Raw genomic sequence first — 18001 nt, 5'->3', positions numbered from 1 at the left:
TTTCTTCTACTCACTTTGGGTTTTGTTTGTTCTTTTTCCTCTAGTTGCTTTAGGTGTAAGTTTAAGTTGTTTGAGATTTTTTTTGAGTTTCCTGAGTTAAGATCGTATTGCTATAAACTTTCCTCTTAAAACTGCTTTATGGCATCCCATAAGTTTCAGATCATTATGCTTTTTTATTTGTTTCTCAGTATTTGCTATTTCCTGTTGAATTTCTTCAGTGATCCACTGGTGTTTAGTAGCATATTGTTTGGCCTCCATATGTTTGTGTGTGTGTTTTTTTTTAACATTTTTTTTTTCATTGTAGTTGATTTACAATCTCATAGTGTTATGGTCAGAAAATATGCTTGATATAATTTCCATTTTCCTAAATGTACTGAGGCCACTTTGTGGCCAGCATGTGATCCATCCTGCAAAATGTTCCATGTGGAGTTAGGAAGAATGTGTATTCTGCTCCTTTTGGATTTATATTTATATACTTTTGAATAGTGTGTAAGTATCAACTAAGTTCATTTGGTCTAATGTGTTATTTAAGGCCCTGTGTTTCCTTACTGAGTTTCTTCTGAATGATCAGTTCATTGACAGTGGGGTGTTAATGTCCCCCAGTATTACAGTGTTACTGTTGATTTCTCCTTTTAAGGCTGTTAGTATATTTGCCTTATATATTGAGATGCTGCTATATTAGGTACATATGTATTTAGAATTGTATCTTCTGCTTGGATTGATTCCTTTATCTTTAGGTAATGTTCTTTGTCTCTTGTAACAGTCTTTAAAGTTTGTCTGATATGAGTATTGCTACTCCAGCTTTCTTTTAATTTCCATTTGCATGAAATTCCTTTTTCTATCACCTCACTTTCAGTCTGTATGTGTCTCTAGATCTGAAGTTGGTCTCTTGTATATATATGCATATATATGGGTCTTATTTTTGTATCCATTCAGCTACTCAGTCTTTTGGTTGGGGCACTTAATCCATTTATGGTTAAGGTAATTATCAATATGCATATTCTTATTGCCATTTTGTTAGCTGTTTTGGATCTGTTTTTGAAGGTCTTTTTCTTACCTTGCTCTTTTGATCTCTTCTGTGATTTGATGACTAACTTACTGTTGTGTTTGGATTACTTTTTCTTTTCTGTGGGTGTGTATCTTTATAGATTTTCAGTGTGCAGTTACCATGAGGTTTTGATACAACAGTCTGTATATAAAAAAGATTGTTCTAAGTCATCGATCTTTTAATTTCCAGTAGCCTGCATTTGTACTCTCCTCTTATCACAGTTGCTGGTTTTGAGATTGTATTTGTGTGTGAAGTACTTCCCACCTTTACCATGTGTTAGCCTTTACCAGAGAGCTTTTCCATTCATAATTTTCTTGTTTCTAGTTATGACATTTTCTTTTCACATAGAGAAGTTCCTGTGGCATTTGTTGCAAAGTTGGTCTGATAGTACTGAATTCTGAGTTTTTGCTTCTCTGTAAGGCTATTGATTTCTCCATCAAATCTGAATGAGATCCTTGCTGGGTAGAGTATTCTTGGTTGTAGGTTCTTCCCTTTCAGTCACTTTAAAAATATTATACCACTTCCTTCTGGCCTGCAGATAAACTTATGGGAGTTCCTGGTACATTATTTGTTGATCTTCTCTTGTTACTTTTAGTAGTTTTTCTTTGTCTTTATTTTCTGTCAGTTTGATTACTACATGTCTTGGTGTGTTTCTTCTTCGGTTTATTCTGCCTGGACTCCATGATTCCAGGGCTTTGGTGAATGTTTCCTTTCCTATGTTAGGGAAGTTTTCAGCTATTATCTCTTCAAATATTTTCACAGGTCCTTTTTTTCTCTCTTCTCCTTCTGAGATCCCTATAATGTGAATGTTGGTGCTTTTCATGTTGTCCCAGAGGTCTCTTATGCTGTTCTTTCATTCTTTTTTCTTTATTCTGTTCCACAGCCATGATTTCCACCATTCTGTCTTCCAGATCACTTATCTGTTCTTCTGTCTTACTTATTCTGATATCGATCCCTTTCAATGTATTTTTTATTTCAGTTATTGTATTATTCATCTGTTTGTTTGCTCTTTAGGTCTTCTAGTTGTTTTTTTTTTTTTTTAACATTTTCCGTCTCTTCTTGATCTATGCCTCCATTCTTCTGAGATCTGGGGTTTTCACTATCATTACTCTGAATTCTTCTTCAGATAGATTGCTTGTCTTCACTTCACTCAGTTGTTCATCCGGGATTTAATCTTATTCCTGCTTCTGGCACACAGTCCTCTGTCTCACACTGTCTAACTTTCTGTGATTGTGGTTTCCATTTCTCAGGTTGCACGGTTATAGTTCTTCTCACTTCTACTGTCCACCCCCAGGAGAATGAGGCTGTTTAAGAGGCTTACACTGGCTTCATGGTGGGAGGAACTGGGTCCCAGCTACTGGTGGGTGGAGCTGGGTCTTGTCCCTCTGGTGGACAGGGCTGTGTTTTATGGGCAGCTATGTGCTCAGGAAGACTTTAAGTAGCCTGTCTGATGATGGGTGGGGTTAAGCGCCTGACCTGTTGATTGTTTGGTCTGAGATATCCCAGCACTGGAGTCTATTGGATGAATTCAAATCTTGGGAAAGGAAATTGTGACCTCCAGGAGAGTTCACACTAATAAGTATTCCGCTAGTGTGTTTGTCCCTGTAGTGAGCCATAGCTGCCCCCTGCCTCCACAGGAGAGGCCTCCCTCCCCCCAACCCAATAGTAGCAGGTAAGTCTACTTTGGCTCTTATGAGGCCACTGCTTTTTTCCACTGGGTCCTGGTATACATGAGACCTTATGTGTGCCCTTCAAGAGTGGAGTTTGTGTTTCCCTGAGTCCTACAGAATTCCCACGAACAAACTCCAGAGGCCTTCCCAGCCAGATTCTCTGGGGGCTCCTCATTTAGCCACCAGACCCTCAGGTTAGGGAGCCTGAAGTGGGCTCAGACTTTCACTCCTGTGGGAGAATTTCTGTGTTATAATCATTTTCCAGTTTGTGGGTTGCTCACCTGGCAGGTATGGATTTATCATGATTGTACCCTTCCCACTGTCTCATTGTGGCTTCTTCTTTGCCTTTGGATGTACAGGATCTTTTTTCGGTAGTCTCCAGCGTTTACTGTTGGTGGATTTCAGCAGTTAGTTACGATTTTGGTACTTTTCTAAGAAGAGGTGAGTGCACATCCTTCTACTCTGCCATCTTGTCTCTGCCAATGGGATGTCATACAATTTCAATAGTGATTATTTTTTGTAATTCTCATGTTTCTTGTTCTCAATTTATTAATGAAAATTAGAGGGAAATCATAGGCTTTACACCCAAATATAACTCATTGGGGATTCCAGCTCCACTTATTTAAATACTCTGAGCTTCAGGTTTCTCATCAGAAAATGGCATGCCAGAGGGGTGTTGTATTATTACATAGGAAAAAGGAAACTACTGTATGGAAAATTCTGGGTTATAATCATTCTTAGGTTTCTTGGCCACTGGTTTTATTTGGGGTCTAGAACATTGGTAATTCATGCTGGTTAATGATGTAAATCTCAGTTATGTTGCTTAGTCTTGTCTGACTGTGACCCCATGGACTGCAGCATGCCAGGCTTCCCTGTCCATCACCAACTCCTGGAACTTGCTCAAACTCATGTCCATTGAGTCAGTGATGCCATCCAACTATTTCATCCTCTGTCATTCCCTTCTCCTCCTGCCGTCAATCTTTCCCAGCATCAGGGTCTTTACCAGTGAGTGAGTATTTCACATCAGGTAGCCAAAGTACTGTAGTTTCACCTTTAACATCAGTCTTTCCAATGAATATTCAGGATTGATTTCCTTTAGGATTGACTGGTTGGATTTTCTTGCAGTGCAAGGGACTCTCAAGAGTCTTCTCCAGCACCATAGTTCAAAAGCATCAATTCTTCAGTGCTCAGCTTTCTTTATAGTCCAACTCTCACATCCATACATGACTACTGGAAAAACCATAGCTTTGACTAGACAGACCTTTTTTCGGCAAAGTAATGTCTTTGCTTTTTAATATGCGGTCATAGCTTTTCCTCCAAGGAGCAAACATCTTTTAATTTCATGGCTGCAGTCACCATCTGCAGTGATTTTGGAGTGCCACCGCTCCCCCCCCTCCCCCCACTGCCAGAAGTCTCTCATTGTTTTCCCATCTATTTGCCATGAAGTGAGGGACCAGATGCCATGATTGTAGTTTTTTGAATGCTGAGTTTTAAGCCAAATTTTTCACTCTCCTTTTTCACTTTCATCAAGAGGCTCTTTAGTTCTTCTTCACTTTCTTCATAAGGGTGGTGTCATCTGCGTATCTAAGATTATTGATATGTCTCCAGGCAATCTTGATTCCAGGTTGTGCTTCATCCAGCTTGGCATTTTGCATGATGTACTTTGCATATAAGTTAAGTAAGCAGGGTGACAATATACAGCCTTGATATACATACTCCTTTCCCTATCTGGAACCAGTCTGTTGTTCCATGTCCGGTTCTGTTTCTTCTTGACCTGCCTACAGATTTCTCAGGAGGCAGGTAAGGTGGTCTGGTGTTCCCATTTCTTGAGTTTTCCACAGTTTGTTGTGATCTACACAGTCAAAGCCTTTGGCACAGTCAAGAAAGCACAACTGGAACTGCTTTTTTGGAACTCTCTTACTTTTTCGATGATCCAACAGATGTTGGCAATGTGATCTCTGGTTCCTCTGCCTTTTCTAAATCCAGCTTGAACATCTGGAGTTCACAGTTCATGTACTGCTGAAGCCTGGCTTGGAGAATTTTGAGCATTACTTTGCCAGCATGTGAGATGACTGCAGTTGTGCAGTAGTTTGAACACTCTTTGGCATTGCTTTTCTTTGGGATTGGAATGAAAACTGACCTTTTCCAGTCCTATGGCCACTGCTGAGTTTTCCAAATTTGCTGGCATATTGAGTGCATCACTTTTACAGCATCATCTTTGAGGATTTGAAATAGCTCAACTGGAATTCCATCACCTCCACTAGCTTTATTCATAGTGATGTTTCCTAAGGCCCACTTGACTTCGCATTCTAGGATGTCTGGCTCAAGGTGAGTGATCACACCATTGTGGTTATCTGGGTCATGAAAATTTTTTTAATATAGTTCTTCTGTGTATTCTTGACACCTCTTCTTAATATCTTCTGCTTCTGTTAGGTCCAAACCATTTCTATCCTTTATTGTGCCCATCTTTGCATGAAATGTTCCCTTGGTATCTCTAATTTTCTTGAAGAGATCTCTAGTTTTTCCCATTCTATTATTTTCCTCTATTTCTTTGCATTGATCACTGAGGAAGGCTTTCTTCTCTCTCCTTACTATTCTTTGGAACTCTGCAATCAAATGGGTATATCTTTCCTTTTCTCCTTTGCCTTTCACTTCTCTTTTTTTATATTCTTTATTTTTTTATTTTTAATATAAATTTATTTATTTAATTGGAGGTTAATTACTTTACATTATTGTATTGGTTTTGCCATACATCAACATGAATCTGCCACAGGTATACATGTGTTCCCAATCCTGAACCCCCACTCCTTCCTCCCTCCCTGTACCATCCCTCTGGGTCGTCCCAGTGCACCAGCCCCAAGCATCCAGTATCATGCATCGAACCTGGACTGGTGATTCATTTCTTATATGATATTATACATGTTTCAATGCCATTCTCCCAAATCATCCCACCCTCTCCCTCTCCCACAGAATCCAAAAGACTGTTCTCTTCTGTTCACAGCTATTTGTAAGGCCTCCTCAGACAACCATTTTGCCTTTCTGCATTTTTCTTGGGGATGGTATTGACCACTGCCTCCTGTACAATGTCACGAACTTCTGTCCATATTTCTTTAGGCACTCTATCAGATCTAATCTCTTGAATCTATTTGTCATTTCCACTGTATAATTGTAAGGGATTTGATTTAGGTCATACCTGAATGGTCGAGTGGTTTTTCCTATTTTCTTCAATTTAAGTCTGAATTTTGCAATAAGGAATTCATGATCTGTGCACAGTCAGCTCCTGGTCTTGTTTTTGCTGACTGTATAGAGCTTCTCCATCTTTGGCTCCAAAGAATATAATCAGTCTGATTTTGGTATTGATCATCTGGTGATGTCCATGTATGGAGTCTTCTCTTGTGTTGTTGGAAGAAGGTGTTTGCTATGACCAGTGCGTTCTCTTGGCAAAACTTTGTTAGCCTTTCCTCTGCTTCATTTTGTACTCCAAGGCCAAATTTGCCGGTAAATCTAGTCATCAGTCATTTTATAATGAATGCCTATTTTAAGAAAGCTATGTATTGTTTAAAATTTTATTTATTTTCTAATTGAAGGATTATTGCTTTACAGAATTTTGTTGTTCTGTCAAACAACAAAATGAATCAGCCATAGGTGTACATCTGTCCCCTCCCTCTTCTTATTTGGTTCCTATGAATAGCACCAAATATGCAATGAGCCTGCATAAAATATATAGATTTTTTCTTTTTGCTTACTATTTCTGAGAGAGCATTGCCCCTTTGAGGCAATCCTTTGGAGTTTCCATGAGCATCACAGTTGTTTCTGATCACAAAAAATATTTAATTGTATCATGAAGAATATAGGAGAATTTTTACAAAACTACTCTAGTTCTTGGCTCTTAGATTTTCCCTGAATTCTCTGTTGGCCACCTCATATTTTCTTATAGGCCTGATGAAATTATCCAGATTTAAAGTAGAAAACCCCACTATCAAAATTCTGTGGCACATTTCAAAAGCCTTAGGAATTCCTGCTGTATATCTAATGAAGTTCATATTTATAATTTTAACCATTGCTTTAGGGAAATTGGTCTTTATTCACCATGAGTGAGATGTATTTTTAGCACAACAAATAAGAAAGGTTTTGGAACAAATTGTGGAGATAATAGTTTCTTTGTTCAAAAAGAAATTTTCACTTTCACCTGGCAAATGATGTACTTGATTCCTCTGTCTCATAGCTGGTATTTCATTCCTATAAAAGCCTGGTGCTGCCTCGGGAGTTCTGGTAGCAAGTCCTAAAGGAAGGGAATAAAAAACTATTGGCATGTAATTTTTTAGCCCAAATGAACCAAGAGTTTTTATCCTAGAGGTGACTTTCATAATAACTATTTGGCAGGCACAAAATAACTGCCTTTACCTGAGTATTTTCATACTGTTCCAACAGAGGACACTTTGAAAGGAAGAAGCTTTCTTTCTTGAAGGATGTAATGGGGTTTTAGACATGTAGAATTACACACAAATGGCATTAAAACTAGGCTCTAAGACCTAGTTTTAACCCAGGTTTGATAACAGAACTTATTTTTTTAAAAGCATTTTTTGGCATTAGTTTCCATGCTAATTTTTAATAAAGATATCTTAAGGGATAAATATTATGCTATTGTATATTGTAGATAATGAGAATCGTGAGAAGGATGGCTGCTTAGGTAGCAGCAGTATTACAACCTAATGCTTACCCTCCCAAAAAATGTTAAACTGAGAAAATGATTTTTAAAGGTAAACCTTCAAGGAGAAAAAATTTAAAAATGTACACCTTGTGTACAGACATAACCCTACAGTTGAGGGCTTGATTAATTTTCAACTCTTGGCCCAAAGAAAAAGGGACTGTTTTAGAGGATTGCAGTCCTGTTCCAGATTTGCTGGAGCTAGTGCTGATGTTAGCTTCTGTTCACCTCTTTGGGAAGTATGTTTCTGCAGTAGCCAAGCTGCACAACCTTACCTGGTGAGCGAAACATGGTTAGCTACACAGCTTTAAGGAAAGATAATTTGTATAACTATTGCTTTCATGTTTATTTCTGCAGATAGACTGTCAGGTCCATTTGTCACAGGATATTTTTATTTTGTTCATTAGTTTATTCTCAGTGGATATCATGATATCACTCTAACTATAGACACTTTGACTTATTTTTTGAATGTAACAGTTGGGTGAATGAATAATATGAAATGATTGTTATCTGGAAAGCTGAGATTATCAATGTTCTGATTGGTTCATTGGGATCTTTTCAGCTCCCAATCCATATTCTGTTCTCTCACATTATCCTAAAGGAAATGTTTATTAGTTTGAAACTTCACCCTGTATTATTTGCAGTTTATTGGCATAAAAGGGAGTTTAGATCCATGTAAGAAGGCAGAGTTATAACATGATTACTGGTCTCTGGCTTTCTTTATTTCTGATATCTCTTACTCAGAGATATTTGTGTCAAGGTTTTAATATGTTTTTTAGCAGACTTAAATAGGTGAGGGTTGGGATCCCAAAACAGAAACCAAGAAGGGAAGCAACTACTGAACAAATAATGTAAAAAAAAAAAAAGCTTTATAGAGTCGTGGTTCTCCAGTGGTCCAGAGACCAGAAGCATTAGTACCACTTGGGAACTTGCTAGAATTGCAAACTACCAGACCCCACTCTAGATTTATTGAATTTGAATCTCTTATACTCAGCAATCTATGTTTTAATAAAAATTCTTCATATGATTCTGATATAGGTTTTAAGCTTAAAAGCCACTGCATTTTGTGGAAAAAAAGAATATTGGCTCTTAAATGTTATATATCCATAAAAAAGGAAGATATACTGAGATATAAACATAATAATTATCATTACTAATCAGACCTATGAAATTTCTCTAAGTGTATGAATCAAGAAGACTTGCTAGGAGGCATGACTGTTTTTATTAGTTTTTCAAAAGTTAGAATGTATTACAAATATTCTTAATCAGGTATATTGATTCTATCACTTGTAAGTTATCTAAACATTTTAACTGTTTATATTTTCATTCTTTTCTACCTCTAAAGATAATATACATCATGAATTTTATAAAGCTACTGTTTAAATTTTAAATGATGTTTTTTTCATGGTTACATTTTAAGATTTGAATGGGCTAAGAATCTTCATTTACCATAACTATACCTTTCCTGATAATTTAGACTGAATGCAGCAATTTTTACAACAGCAAGAGATTGCAGAATGTGTTTTAATGTACATTTGTTGGCATAGTATGCTGGAAATAATGTTGAACACATTCTCCTTTGTGGGATTAAAAAGATTCATTAATATAACACAATTATTTTTCCTTTTTCATGACAAGTGGAATAAGCAAATATTCATTATTTCCAGCAATTTTAACTAAGATTAAAAAAAAAAATCTGTTGGTATTTTCCCCAGAAAGATAAACTTCACATATCTTAAGAAACATATACAGTGATTAGAAAGCTAATGTAAGAAAAAATATCATTCTTCAATCATGATTATTTATAGTTTAAAATGGCTACTAAAGAAGAATGGGACCTGCCAGTAAACCATTCTCAAATAAGGCACTGAAGTGGTAATGAATCTTAGTCAAGCATTTCTGTTCCAAATAACATAATACAAAAGTAGTCAAAATCTTTCTGTTTTGAAGCAGTCTATTTGATTGCATGCAAAGTCCTTTGAGTGCTTTGCCAAAAAAAAAAAAAAAAAAATTTGATGGTGTTTCCAAATCTGCTTTAACATTAATGAAAGAAGAAACAAAGGCAGAGGACTAAAAGAAAATGTCTATTAAAAACCTGTAGCAATCTTCATAATTAACTATGAAATTTTGAAAGACATATACCTGGGACTGGAAAAAAAGAAAAGATATCTGCACATCTATTCAACATTGTTTTGGAGGTTCTAGCTGATTTCTTCCTTTAAAAAGAAGAAATAGAATTGTCCTTTTAACAGAGTCAGTTCAGTTCAATTCAGTCACTCAGTCGTGTCCAACTCTTTGTGACCCCATGGAGGATAATTAGATACATAGATAATCTAAAAGAACTGACAAATTACTGAAGTTAAATAAGTTTATCAAATGTTCTGGATATAATATCAATACACAAAATTACTTTCATATTAAAGCCACAAAGCATAAAAAAAGATATTAAAAAATTTACAACAAAAAATCAAATACTGAGTAATAAAGGTAATGAAAGATGTGTAAGACCTCTACAAAGAAAAATAAAAATATTACTGAAAGAAGAAATAAATGAAGAGATACCAATGTGAATATCAGCTCTGACGAACTGATCTACAGTTACAATGAAACTGTAGTCACTATCCAAGCATGTTGATTTGTGTGCAAACTGATAATTTTTTCAAAAAGTTATATGAAAACACAAAAGACCTAAAATAACTAGAGCATTCTTGAAAAAGAACCACAAAAACAAAATTGAAGGACCTATACTATCAGCAATACTGCAAAGCTATAGCGGTTAAAACAGGAATAGGATAAATGATAGATAAACATGCAAATGAAGTAGAACATAAAGTCTAGAAGCATAGATACATAGCAGAGTACACTAATTTGTGACAAAGGTACGATTTTAGTGCCTAGAGGAAATGATAGTTTTTTTCATAAATGGTCCTTATTAACTGGATACCTAAATGAAAGCAATAAACCTTGACTCTTTCCTCACATTAGACACAGAAATACATTTCAAGTGGAACTTGAACTTAAAATTGAAGGTAAAACAAAGAGGCTCCTAGAAAACAGGGAAATAGTTTTATGACCTTAGGGTAGACAAAGATGTTTTTAAAAACAAAACACATAAAGCATTAACAATAAAAAAAAATACTGATACATTGAGCAACCTTAGCATTAAAATCTTTTGTTCATCAAAAGACCACCTTTAAGAGAGCAAAAGGTGAGGCACAGAATGGGAAAAGATAGTTTGCTCTATATATACCCAACAAAAGTACTTCTTTGTACCTATCTATACACATACCTTGGAGAAGGCAATGGCACCCCACTCCAGTACTCTTGCCTGGAAAATCCCATGGACAGAGGAGCCTGGTAGGCTGCAGTCCATGGGGTCGCTAAGAGTCAGACATGACTGAGTGGCTTCACTTTCAATTTCCACTTGCATGCATTGGAGAAGGAAATGGCAACCCACTCCAGTGTTCTTGCCTGGAGAATCCCAGGGACGGGGGAGCCTGGTGGGCTGCTGTCTATGGGGTTGCACAGAGTTGGACACGACTGAAGCAGCAGCAGCATACACATACCTATCTATACACAAACATATCTATCTACCTATCTATACACATACACAGAATTTCTTATCAAAAGAAAAAGTTGGCAACATAATAACAATGAGTAGAAGACTTGAATATCTCATAAAAGATGATATTAAAAGTAGTCAACATAAAAGAAGTTCATCAAAATCATTAGACATCAGGGACATGCACTGCAATTTGATTTCACAGTGAGATAGTCCTATATATACCTCAGAATGACTAAAGTTGGAAAAATAAAAACATTGGCGAGTATGTGGAACAAATAGAACTTTTATATGCTATTAATGGAAGTAAAATTGGTGTAACCACTTTATAAAATTCAGTAGTATTTACTGAAGTTTAACGTGTATACCCTGTAACCCCAAAACTCCACTCCCAGATACATGTAACACAGAGATAAGTTATATTTGTACTAAAAATTGTACAAGATTGGTCATAACAGCTATACTTATAATAGCTCCCAACTGAAAACCACCTAAATATTCAGCAATAATAAACTGCATAGAGATATATTTGTATAATGGAGTATTACACATCAATAAATATCATCAGCAACATAGATGAATATTATATATATTGGGGAAAAAAGCAAAAAATAAAGTGTAGATATTGAATGATTTCATTCATCTGATAGTCCAAAACCCACAAAACTAATCTTTGATGATAAAAGTCAGAATAGTAGGTACCTTTTTGGTTGTTATTGGCTGAGAGGGGCAAAAGAGTGGTATCTAGTAACTTCCATATCTTTTGATATGGGTACAATTATATGGAGTATTCATTTGTAAAACTAGTCTGCCTGAACTCTTAAGAATTATGCACTTCAAGGTTTATATATTATACCTCAGTTAAAAAAAAAGTTTATCCCAAAAGAGGTAGGGCCAGGAAACACAAAAAGAAATTATAAATAAAAGCAAGAGTTGTGGTATTAATAGCAAAAAGGTGATATCAGGTAGACACAATATAATATGAACAATGGTGATTAACATAAAGGATGCATATATCTTTGAATATTTACACATAAATATAAAGAATAAAAAATAGAAGATACAAGAACAAATAGAAATACATTATTAATACAGTATTTTAATTTGCCTTTTTCCCATCTTTGACAAATCAAGTAATCAAAATATAAGTAAGGACATGAATGATATAATAAGGTAAAACTTTCAGCTGCCTAAAGCCACACACTTACATTAAATAACTCTTGGGTAAAAGAACTATAAACAGATTGTTTACTATACATAAAATACTGTTAGTGCAATCTTAATATATCAAAAGGTATTATATGTTTAATGCAGAGTTCAAATTAAAATAAATAAATTTAAATTTAAAAAATAAATAGCAAAAAAAAGGAAAAAAAGAAATTTAGCCCTGTTATATCAATATGTAAGAAATAATAAATATAAATGAATTGAGCATCTACCACAAAAAGGTGACAGGGAAAAAATGAAGGAAAACAGAGGAGGGTACTAATAATGATAAAAGCAGAAATCAGTAAGGTAAAAAAAAAAAATAGCAAAACCATTGTTTCTGTTTAAATAAACAGAAAATAGATCAGCTACTTGGTAGCCTAATTAAAGAAAGGCTCTCAATCTTTGCATATATTCATTGTACCTTTCAGAGAAAGTATAAATATGCAAATAAGTAATGATGGGTAAATGATTTACAGGGGAATTCTAGTAAAACATTAAAAAAAAGTAGATAATGTATAGTATTTAAATTGCTGGGCATAAAGAAGTCCTTAAAGGAAAAGATCAATGTCTGATTATTAAAAAAAAAAAAAAAAAAACTACAGTAAAACACACCATAAGCAAAGTTAAAAGTTAAATTGAAAAAAATATCTGGGTCTGATGTCACAGAGAAAATTTTAACTTATGAAGAAGACTAATTATTATGAAAAGAATAAATAACCCTACAGAAAATGAGCAAAGTATATGAATAGATAATTTACAAAATATTTAAAGAGCTCTTAAATGAAATATTTAATTTACAAAATATTTAAAGAGCTCTTATATGAAAAGGTATTCAACATCACTTACAATATGTGAGAGGTAAATTGAAACTGCATTAACATCTCTTTTACTAAACAGACTTGCAAAAATTAAAAAATTTGATAACAAGTATTTTCATGTTATTGCTGGAAGGAATGAAAAGTTACAAACCCCAAGGAGAGCAACTGGAGATTAAACAAGTATATACTCTTTGACTCAGCAACTTCAATTTTAGGAATTCATCCAATTGGTATACCTGAACAACATTTAGTTACTGCAGCAGTTTGACATAGCAAGAGACTGGTACTGAACTAAGTATACTTTAATTGGTGAAGTGATTAAATAAACTATAGTATACACATGTAATTCAATATCATATAATGTAAATAAGAATAAGAAAATAATGAAATGGAAAGCAAGATACACTGTAAAGTGAAACAAGCAAAGTACAGTGAAATGTGAACGATATACTGCTTCTGTATAAAACAGAAAGCAAAAGCCTACTTCTTTTTGTTTACAAACACAAACTGTCTAGAAGGATAAACCAACAATAATGTTTATTTTTTCAAGAGGATGGAAACAATGCATGGGGAAAGATGAAAGGGAAAGTTTTAAATTCCATTTTTGATGGTTAAAACCTAATACATGTATTACTTTCAAATTCAGATTATGGATGAGAATTTAAAGTGAGGTTAAATTATCTAAATTTGATACAGGATATTGAATAATATTTTAATTGAAGATTTGTGGTGCAGGAATATATCAAAGTAATATTTTAAGAAGATTAATTTTGCACCATGATATGCAAAATGAATTTTAAGAGGGAGACATGGAAAACAGACACCTGTTAGAATATCTTTGTGATATCATAGGTATAATAAATACCTAGATTAGGATGGTGCCAATGGAAATACAAGGGTAAATGTATGAGGCTATGCTTAAAATGAAAGCAGTACAATAAGGATTAAATGGATATGATTAAAACAAATTTACACAGGACACAACTAGATTCTACTCAATATACATTCTTAAAGAATAAGCGACTAGCAACTCTTAAAGGAGTATACTGAAGAAATGTCACAATTCCAACTGAATTTCTAAAGGTCAAAATTCACTGCTTTATAAAGAGATTACTGTTCATAAATTTGCATGAAGTTTAAAATAATTTGCATGAAGTTTTTAAATAAAAATGAATTATAAATTTGGGTACCCTATGAAAACAGAACTATTCAATGTCAAAGATATACCTAACTTTTTGGTGCTTAAGAATTTATGTAATACTAAAATCAGGTAAATACAAATTTTCTTAAAAAGCAAATCATTCATAATGACTACCACCACCAATACTTTAAAAACGTACTCCTTAATTTTGCAAATGTTGCAAAGACTTACTCCTAATAACATTTATACTCATGCTTTTAATATAATGGGCTCACACTTTGTTTTACTCCCAACATATAATTTTTCTTTGCCAACAAATACATGTTTCAAAACTATGATCCAGAGGGCTGGCTTCTTATGCTCCTCTGCCTGTAGTGTGTATTTCCTACTAATTAAGCTCTAGCTGTAAAACAATTTCTACATAACATAACCAATTTTTACTTAGCATTACTAATGTATCTGTAGAATAACCTTCCTTTAAAATGTCTTTAAAAGTATTGTACTCATACCTTTGATCTTAATTTTTGGGGAAGCCATAAATATTTTAAGACATTTATATTTTATTTTGGAATCAAATTTGCTTATGGTTGAATTTCAGAAATGAAATTATACGTAATTACCAAAATTATGAATTTCCCAAGAATTATGAAGATAAGGCAGTGGATTACTACAATGAGTTACCAGAAGCCTGAAAATTACCACTCATGTTTACCTGAAGTAGGTGACTTGCAGCGCTCAAGCTCCTGGGGAACTGGACTGTCATTCAACTCAGTTAAGCCTGAAAATGAAATGAAAATACATGAGGAATTTTCTAATGTTTCATAGATAATTATTAATTCCTATAAGTTTTAAAATAAGGCTTTGTTTTTCCATTGTGAGAACTTTTCTATGCTCATGTTACGACAATTATTTTGAAAAATTTTAACAATGATACAGGAGAAGCAATAACTGATATATTTAGGGTAATTGAATATAACAGTAGAAAAATACAAAATCCCTGTTCCTATTTTTTATATCAAATAATATTTTAGTAAATGACCTAGTTTCATCTGAAAATAGACCAATAACAACATGAATTAGAACTTCTTTAAAAAAATCTAATCAAATCTCCCATTTCCAAGGGAAATTGTTACTGGCTTTTTAAAAGACTAAGGAGATGTTACAAATTTTAAATATTATACTCATTTATAAAAGTTAAGTAAATACTAAGTGATGTGTTCAATGGTATCAAGTTCCTTTTTATAATAAGCACTCTATTTTCTTCATTTCTAATATTCCTTTATTTTAATGTCATTTTCCTGAAAAACACAAGGGACAGGCACAATGGATTAACAAAGATTTTGTAATTCCCACTATCTGCCAGTCTACATTCCTATGGCATTTATAAAATATCCTTACCATTTTCCTATCCTAGTTGGAGAGTTTCACATTGTTTTTCTTTGTAAACAGAGTTTCTACTTTAATGTAAATCCCCATACCCAGGGGTACTTAAAAGCTATTGTCAATTACTGAAATGATCTTTATTCATATTCCTTTCCTACCATCCTCTTCTTTATGTAATTTATACCAATAAACTTGCTGTAGATTAAAAAAATCTTAGCACTTTAGAAATGTCCACTGTGACACTTAAGCCCAGTCATTAAAAGAAATTGTAAGTTTGGAAAGTTTATTTACTTAAGGTTACAGAAATGAGTAGTGCCAAAGCTTCAACAGAATTCTTTATATATTTTGCTTAAGAGTCTTTCATCAGAAGTAATTGTATTTTCTTCCATTTGTGACTTATCATTCCATTTCCTTTAAGACAATAAAATGTCTTTTGATGAGCAAAAGATTAATTTACCTTAAGGACAATTTGTTTTTTCTTTTATTTTGAGTTTTTTTGATTCCTGTATAAGTAATCATTGCCTATCCCATGGTAATGAATATATCATTCTTTGTTTTCTCAAGAAACTTTCATTTTCAGGACTATAATTCTTCTCAAGTTAATTCTGATTATGGTGTGAGATAGGGATTAAGGTCCATTTTCCCCCCTATTTGCCCAGTTGTTCCATCATTATTTGTTAAAAAGATTTTCCTTTCCTAATTGACTTGTATTAGTGCCTTAGTCAAAAATAAATTGACCACGTATGCATGGGTCAATTTCTTGATTCTCTCTTCTACAATCATTGGTCTATTTGTCTTTTTTTTTTTTTTTTTTGACTACCACAATATCTAATTAATGTAGGTTTACAGTACATCTTGTAATCAGGAAGTGAAATCTTCCAACTCTGTTCTTTTCAAAATGTGTTTTAGTTATTCTAGATTCTTTGAATTTCTAACATACATTTTTAGAATTGGTTTGTCAATTTCTATAAAAAGATATATGTTGTTGTGCTTAGTCACTCAGTCCAGTCCAACTCTTGCGACCTCACAGACTATAGCCTGCCAGGCTCCTCTAAACATGGGATTCTCCAGGCAAGAAGACTGGAGTGGGTTGCCATTTTCCTTCTCGAGGGGATCTTCCCAACCCAGGAATTGAACCTGGGTTTCCTGCATTGCAGGCAGACTCTTGACCAACTGAGATATGCTAGATTATTAGTGAATTCTGATAAATGTATAGATAAATTTGGTAGAATAGCATCTTAAAAATATTGAGTTTTCCAGCCCATAAACATGGTACCTCCATTTGAATAATGTTTAAACATTTCCTTTCTGTAGATTTGCATACAGAGGTCTTACACATGGCATTTTTCAAGTCTTCTATTTAGCTTTTGACCTTCTGCCTAGTTCTTGTATTATATTTAAAAGTAGAGTATTAAAATATCCAGTAATTGTGGAATTGTCTGTTTCTCCCTTTGAGTCTGTCAGATTGCTTCAAATACTTTGTAACTCTGTTGTTAGGTATCTGAAGTGAAGTGAAGTGAAAGTCGCTCAGTTGTGTCTGACTCTTTGTGAACTGATGGACTGTATAATCCATGGAATTCTCCAGGCCAGAATACTGGAGTGGGTAGCCTTTCCCTTCTTCAGGGGATCTTCCCAACCCAGGGACTGAACCCAGGTCTCCTGCATTGCAGGCAGATTTTTTACCAGCTGAGCCACAAGGGAAGCCCATGAATACTGGAGTGGGGAGCCCATCCCTTCTCCAGGGGATCTTCCCAGCCCAGGTATAGAACTGGCGTCTCCTGCATTGTTTACCAACTGAGCTGTTAGGGAAGCTAGCTGTTAGGTTTGTTACATCTTCTTGATATACTGACCATTTTTATCACTTTAAATGTCCCTCTTTAATAAAATTTTTTATTCAAAATCTTTTTGTCTGATATTAGTAGAGCTATTCCAGTTGTTTTTTTTTTTTAATGTTTGCTGTTTGTGTGATATTTTTCTATCCTTTTACTTTTCCCATTTGTATCTTTTGGTGTCACGTTCAGATAGCATGGAATTGGATCTGATTTAGTTAAAAATTCAGCCCAACAATCTGTCTTTTGATTGTTTCCTTTATTATTATCTATCCACATTAAATGTTATTACTGATACAGGGTTACATGTGTCATTTTAGGTTTCCTGCATAACTCATGTATTTCTAGTCTTCTAATTCTTCCTTATTGCTTTGCTTGTACTTAAGTAAATATTTAAATATTTAAGTGATATTTAGACAGTGAAGTGGTAAATTTTACCCTATATTTTTGGAGCTCTTAGTGGTTATTCTGAGATTTAACATATACATCTTATAAGAATCCACTTCTGATGTATACTAAATTCCAGTAGATATAGAAACGTAATTCTTATAGCACCATTTTTTCTTCCTCTTTTATATGTTATTCAGTTCAGTTCAGTTGCTCATTAGTGTCCGACTCTTTGCGACCCCATGA

The 18001-nt window shown here is 34.2% G+C and overlaps 1 protein-coding gene across 5 annotated transcripts in view; it reads right to left on the bottom strand.

Moving 5' to 3' along the window:
* STXBP5L (syntaxin binding protein 5 like) overlaps positions 1-18001 on the bottom strand; it is a 317733-nt gene that overhangs the window by 71059 nt on the left and 228673 nt on the right. For 3 of the 5 annotated variants that reach the window (XM_018043989.1, XM_018044062.1, XM_018044028.1), the window contains 2 exons: positions 14869-14934; positions 6908-7000 (listed from right to left, as the gene is read on the bottom strand). In XM_018043989.1, the coding sequence (XP_017899478.1) occupies positions 6908-7000; positions 14869-14934 (159 nt within the window). The remainder of the gene's footprint in view (positions 1-6907; positions 7001-14868; positions 14935-18001) is intronic. The other 2 variants (XM_018044072.1, XM_018044099.1) reach the window with 1 other exon arrangement.

This window comes from Capra hircus, chromosome 1 (assembly GCF_001704415.2).
Source record: "Capra hircus breed San Clemente chromosome 1, ASM170441v1, whole genome shotgun sequence".
NCBI classification, from domain to species: domain Eukaryota; kingdom Metazoa; phylum Chordata; class Mammalia; order Artiodactyla; family Bovidae; genus Capra; species Capra hircus.
The sequence above is the reverse complement of the archived record's forward strand: the minus strand, read 5'-3'. Positions and strand labels throughout refer to the sequence as shown.